At 33.8% G+C, this 6,609-nt stretch overlaps 1 protein-coding gene across 9 annotated transcripts in view; it reads left to right on the forward strand.

The window, feature by feature from the left end:
• Positions 1-6,242, forward strand: part of LOC144976998 (neuropilin and tolloid-like protein 1) — a 101,103-nt gene extending 94,861 nt beyond the window's left edge. For all 9 annotated transcript variants that reach the window (XM_078921669.1, XM_078921661.1, XM_078921665.1 and 6 more), the window contains 6 exons: positions 564-639; positions 2,212-2,348; positions 2,716-2,853; positions 3,340-3,384; positions 4,950-5,078; positions 6,053-6,242. In XM_078921669.1, the coding sequence (XP_078777795.1) occupies positions 564-639; positions 2,212-2,348; positions 2,716-2,853; positions 3,340-3,384; positions 4,950-5,078; positions 6,053-6,198 (671 nt within the window). In that variant the 3' untranslated portion in view covers positions 6,199-6,242. The remainder of the gene's footprint in view (positions 1-563; positions 640-2,211; positions 2,349-2,715; positions 2,854-3,339; positions 3,385-4,949; positions 5,079-6,052) is intronic.
• Positions 6,243-6,609: the final 367 nt, after the last annotated feature.

The following is a 6,609-nucleotide window of genomic DNA, read 5'->3' on the forward strand; positions in this document are numbered from 1 at the left end:
CTTATAATTCCGTTCATAGTCCACTCGTTTTCCATTCTAATTTTTACAATTCATCCATCCATTCATCTAGTATTTATTCATTCATTCATCCATCTATCCACCCATCTATCTATCCATCCATCTTTTCATCAATCCATCCATCCATCCATTCATTCATCCATTCATCCATCCACCCATCTATCTACCCATTCATCCATCCGGCTATGTGGTCTTTTGTTATGACACTCGCTTTCGGATCGGAAGGTCCTGGGTTCGAGCCTCGCTCGGCGCATAGTTGAGTCCTTGGAAAAGACTCTTTATTCACATTCTTTCACTGTACTCAGTTGTAAAATGAGTACTTGGCCGTTAACAGCGTTGTCTCTGTCCGAAAAAAAATTTGTAATATCACCTAACAGGCGTCATGTCTAGTTCTACATGTTAAGTGTTGCTGTTGGCTAGGGGCCCCTTGTAAAGCGCTTTGAGCACGTTTAATGGATATTGCGCTATATAAAAGCTCAAGGGTTTTTTTTCAGCAATCCATCCATCCAGTCAACAATTCATTCTTTCATATAATATATCTTTAGGTTGGCTCCAATTTGGTCGAGGCAACTCTCTGGAAATACGAGATGGCACAACCTCAGAATCACCTCTCATAGCCAAGTAAGTTATTTATGAAAAAAAAAAAACCTCTATAAAGATTTGTATACGTCTGGTCAAATAAATGTATGCGGAGATCTCCAGGGCCGGTTGTTAACTAGTCAGGGCGAAGCAAGTGACTAAAGAGAAATCGATTCTTATGAGAGTTTTCTAGTCTTCGACTCGTAAATTTAGCCTAAAACTTGGTGTGGTTGGTACATAAATTTAATCGGTTATTGTGTGCTGGTGAGATAGCAGTCTTCAGACTTTTTCAACGTATATGATTTAATTAGCACCACATTCGGTTTCGATTTTGGTGATTTTACATGATGAATCAAGACATGCGATCAACACAATAAATGTATTTGCTTCTGTTTTGATGTGTTAACACACAAAAACACTCACCAATTGAACAATAAAAGCAGAATCAAACGAAATAGAAAGTGTGTTTCTGATTAACCACACAAATTTTACATTACTTAAGTCAGTCACAATAATAGCTGAATAACTGTTGTCTCCATTATACTCTATAGTACGGTTTTCCCCCTTGAAGCAACCTTGCGTTGAGACTCAATCAAATTTCTCACTCGCAACTACCGAACAGTCATTATTTAAAGTTTTCCACATTCAAAAAGATTTACTTTCGACAATTTCAACAATTTTTAAAGATGAGAGAAACATCGACATGACATTTTAATTTATCTGTATGCTTATGCTTCTTTCTCGCCGTATTTTCTCTTTCAAATCAAATGTTTAAATCTCCAACAACATGGCTGTCGCTTTGTGATTGAAGTTTTCTTAGGCAGACTAAGAGTTAACGTCTAAGAACAAATTTAATCTGGGACTATAATTTATTAGTAAGAACGTAATTTTATAGTAAATTAATATAGTCCATGACTAAGTGCTTAGTCAGTCCACATTAGAGGCAATAGAATGCAGATATATATTCCTACTCCCATTTTTTTTTGCTGAAAGATTAAAATCGACGTAAACCCAATACTTATTTCATGGTCTGATAACACAAATTGTTATGAGCATTCGTTGTAAAGGAAATATTCTCAAATCAACGCAAAAAAGAGTCCACTGCAACAATGTCAAATCAAGTTCAAGCCCATAATAATTGCGTTCGGTTATCAAACTTGCAAATATGTGCAAGCGATTAAAATGCTGCATTCTTATAGGTTGGTATTATTATTATTATTAATAACAATAATAATAGTAATAGTAATAATAATAATAATGATAATAATAATAATAATAATAATAATAATAATAATAATAATAATAATAATAATAATAATAATAATAATAGTAATAATATAATAATAATAATAATAATAATAATAATAATAATAATAATAATAATAATAATAATAATAATATTTAATATTATTATCATCATCATCATTATTATTACTTATTATTATTATTATTATTATTATTATTATTATTATTATCATCATCATCATCATCATCATCATCATCATAATCATCATCATCATCATCATCATATTCATCATCATTATTTATGTCCTGTTTTACCAGCCGTTGTATCTCAACAACAACAAAAACCTTATAACCATTTTACCTCTGTAGATACACAGCCAAGAATCTGACAGACATCAGCTACAAGTTTTACTCCAAACACGGTCTCTACGTCAGACTTACAGGGGGCTTCTACAGTACTGACAAACTCTCATTCATCTACACAGCCGTCAAAAATATCAGCAAAGGTACGAATCCTATTCAATTAACACCAAGAATATATAAAACAAAAGCGATGTTTTCATAATATGGGATTCTTCTCGCGTGCATTTTTGGAATTTTGGATGTTTCCAAGAGCGGCGCGAGTTTTCAAACGCGTGATTGGAACAAAGTACGGGATTCCAAAACGCAAAAATACAAAAAAATTATATAACCAACCTCTCAATCTATTTTAATTATAATATTTATCGTGGAAAGCTTTTTTTAAATAGATTTAAATTTATTTTGACCAATGAAAATTGATATAATTTATTAAAGAAGAAGACATGGTCTATTTTGCTTTCGTGAGTTGATTAATGACAACAAATCAACATGAAAATAATCTTTTTATTCCAGGCGGTGAAGGTTGTACCGGTTACTTTGACTTCCTTTGTAACACATTAATGTGTATAGACCAGAATCTGGTGTGTGATGGATTGGACCATTGTGGGGACGGGTCCGATGAAAGTCCCTCCATCGACTGCTCTGTCTCCTGTATGTGGAAACTTATTCATTTCTATAGTCTGGTTTTGGGGGTTGTTTTTTTTTTAATTGTTGTTTTGGATGGGTTTTTTTACTTTGTTCTTGTTTTTTGTGTGTTTTAATCTTGTTTGGTTTGTTTTTTTTTTGTTTGGGGGGTTGGGAGGGAGGGGGGGGGGGGGTCGAATGATTAATTTGATTTTTTTTTCTGTTTTAATTTTGCTTTGTTGTTTTTTCTTCATTAAAAATATGTTTGTTTTGTTTGTTTTTATGGTGATGATGATGATGATGATGATGATGATGATGATGATGATGATGATGATGATGATGATGATGATGATGATGATGATAAAGGGAAGGAGGAGATGGATAATGTCTATGACGATGGCAATGTTGTAATGGCACATTAATTTTCTCATTTGAAATACACTGTGTATAATAACTAAGGGATTATAATGTTTTTATAAATTACTTTTATTCTCTATTTTAAAATTGTTTCAGCAATGTGGAGACATAAGTTCGACTGGGACAAAATGCCATATATCGGTAAGTAATTACATAAAATACATACATGAATGTCAGAGGGAAATTATCACAATTTATTGAGAATCCTCGAAAATCCATCTTGGCCTCAACTCGAGATCTTTCGTTTATTGTTTTGATTGTTTTGGGGTTTGTTTGTGGGGAGGGGTGGGTTTTGCTTGTTTTTGTTTTTGTTTTTTTTTTTGTTGGGGTTTTTAAAATATTTTTTTGTTTGTTTTGTTTTGTTGTTTTTTGGGTTTTTGTTTGTTTTTATTTTTTCTTTGTTGATGTTTTTTTCGGGGGGGGGGGGGTTCTTTATTGTTATTTTTTTTTATTTGTTTGTTTCGTTTTTTGTTTTGTTTTATTTGTTTTCGTTTTGTTTTTGTTTTTTTGTTTTTTGGGTTTTTTTTTTTTTTTTTTTTTTTTTTTTTTGGGGGGGGGGGGGTCCCTTTATCTCAGCAATTACAACGTATCCTTCTTTTACTGGCTCAAAAGAAATATCAACTCGTTCATAAGTTTGAATTTCTAGATAACTGGCATCATTAATGTCATCAGTCTCTTCTAGAAACGCCAAAGCTGGAGTTGGTCATGGTATAAAACTAAACCCTTTTCAAATGTTGGACAAATTCGGACATTTGCTGCAAATATAGAAGACTAACATTGACATTTATTTCAAATGTTAGTATAAAGATATTTTCCCCCCCAAAACGTATTCACAGGTATAAAAAGCTTCGGACTGATAAACAAGGGGATTTGTTTTGTTTTGTTTAATATTTATTGTTTATCGTTGTCTTTTGAATGACCCCCATGACCACCAAGCTGATTCCAATCAATATTGAATAGATTTATGATTTTAGTAGCTCTATCACGAGGTCTTAGCGTTGGACTGTCGTTCTTTCCAAAGGGTGGCAAATAATAAAAATAACTGTTAAACTATATATAAATCGCGGTAAACTCTGGCATTCATCTTTATAGCTCTTTTTTATGTGTTATTTTTATCTTATCTATTCAGCAATGCTCTATTCAAATATGAATTATATGAATAAACAACCTCAAGTTGCCTAAAAGATGACGGTCAAATTTGAAGAATGTTTCCTCGGGTGCAGGATCATCGTCTGCTCTGAATTGGGAGACAAGTCGTCATGGTTCTTTAATAGTAAGAGGAGCTAACAGACGCAGTGTCATGCTGTTTGACGGCAGCAGTCCTGCATCAGTGAGATATAGCGGCCTAGCTCACTTGCATTCGTTATGGTAATTGTCCAGAGACTGCAGAGAATCTGGCTGGACCTTTTATTCTGGCGCAGTTACCTGATGGGCAACAGAATATAAAAGCAGAGTTGTCGCTGACTGGATAGATCGTCAAAGCATTGTAGTGTTAAACCATCACAGGCTACTGCTGCCAAAAGTCTCAAACTCGACAGCGCAAAGATGATGATAAAAACATTAATAACATTTTGACAAGTCATTTTAATCGATCGATATTTTAAGAATAAGTTTTCTGGTCAAATATTTTTGAATCGTTTTATCAAATCATAACAGTATTATCATTGAGGTGAATTGGGGTTTTTTTGTGTCTGTTTTTCATGCAGCCGATCAAGATAGGTCGTCCCCTGTCCCCAAGTGTGATGGGATTCGGTGTGGCCTTACGTGTATCAAATTGGCGCAGCTCTGTGATGGACGAGTCGATTGTGCGGGCAGGGAGGATGAGGATGACTGTGGTAAGAATATTATGATTTAAAATCCTGATACAATTTAATAAACGGGTGCATTTGGATATAGGTATAAATATATATTGGACGATACTGAATAGGATTTGTAAGATATGTTATTGTGAACAACAGGATTTTAACTTTATTATAAAAGCAGCCCCTTCATCTGGAAATTGCACGGGAAAAAATCCCTTAAAATTGAGATATCCAAACATGTTGAAGTGAATTTTAAACAATTAGTTCATCCTTCAGGAATCAAAATCTCACCTCCACATACTCAGTGTGTTTGTTTTAAAGGATTGTATCAGATCGAATACACAGAAACTGTAGTTATTTAATTTTTAATAGAAATTCGCGATTAAAGAATATTCAAAGTACAGTCAACTTCAACCATGCAAGACATGTGCGATACTCGCTGGGTTCTAGAACGCTCACGGGAGAAGCAAATAAGTGTACCTGAATCCGAGCGTGCTGAACTCCTATGCTCATGGGAGGTAATCAATACATTCGGTCACCCAGTTCCAGCGTGTCGTATTGCAGAGCCTGCTGGAATTCGGTGTTCTAGAATCCAGCCAGAACTACTGTATGTGTGCAAGTCTTACTTAGGCTCATAATCAATCTCCCACTAGATTTTTTTTTACTTGCCACTTCTGGAACAATGTTTTAGTGAAGTAGGTTATAATATTATTCTTTACTAAAGATAGGTTCAGGTTTACATTTCAAGCAGTATAATATTCCTCCATCTCAATCTAAATTCAAAATCGTAATTCTATTCTCTCAAAAGCTAATTACAAATTACTAGTCAAGTTATGTACAAAATTAAACCGCGTTATTTGTTATTTATTACTCTCTCTCTCTCTCTCTCTCTCTCTCTCTCTCTCTCTCTCTCTCTCTCTCTCTCTCTCTCTCTCTCTCTCTCTCTCCCTCAATATTTTATATTTTGAACTCTTTAATTGTTCTTAATAATATAATCTAATCCACAGTTTACCAAGAGACAACGCCTACAACGAAAAGTCCATTATCTTCGTCACCTAGACTGTGCCCTACACCAATAACTCTATACATCTTGATTCTTTTCGTGTCTTTACGATATAATTCATCGTTTTATCGTCTTGGTGTCGATAGATGACCCTAGATAAACTTTTTCCTTCAGGATGAAAATAAAGAAATAAATAATGCAAGTAAACATTATCATTATAATTATGGACTTTCAAGTAATACTTATAAAACTTCAATGTTCAAAGGTTGATTTTTCCTTTTAAAAAAGAATTTTAAAAAGAAGAGTAATATAAGGGTGAAATCGTTAAGCTATGTTGTCGTAGACTGACAAAACGCCTTTCTACAATTTGGCTCAAAAGATGATCGCTTCATATACTATGCTATGCGATTAAGTATAAAGATCGCCACTGCTGCCATCCAGATCACTCGTATACCAACACACAAAACTATGTATAGGTAGTTTTAAACGTGTACAGTCTATGAGAGATAATTTTGTGACAACTAATCACAAAACTAGCAGTCTTAACACCTTAACAAAGAG

This window comes from Berghia stephanieae, chromosome 7, assembly GCF_034508935.2.
Source record: "Berghia stephanieae isolate SIO BIC M18660-M18661 chromosome 7, UCSD_Bste_1.3, whole genome shotgun sequence".
Classification (NCBI taxonomy): Eukaryota; Metazoa; Mollusca; class Gastropoda; order Nudibranchia; family Aeolidiidae; genus Berghia; species Berghia stephanieae.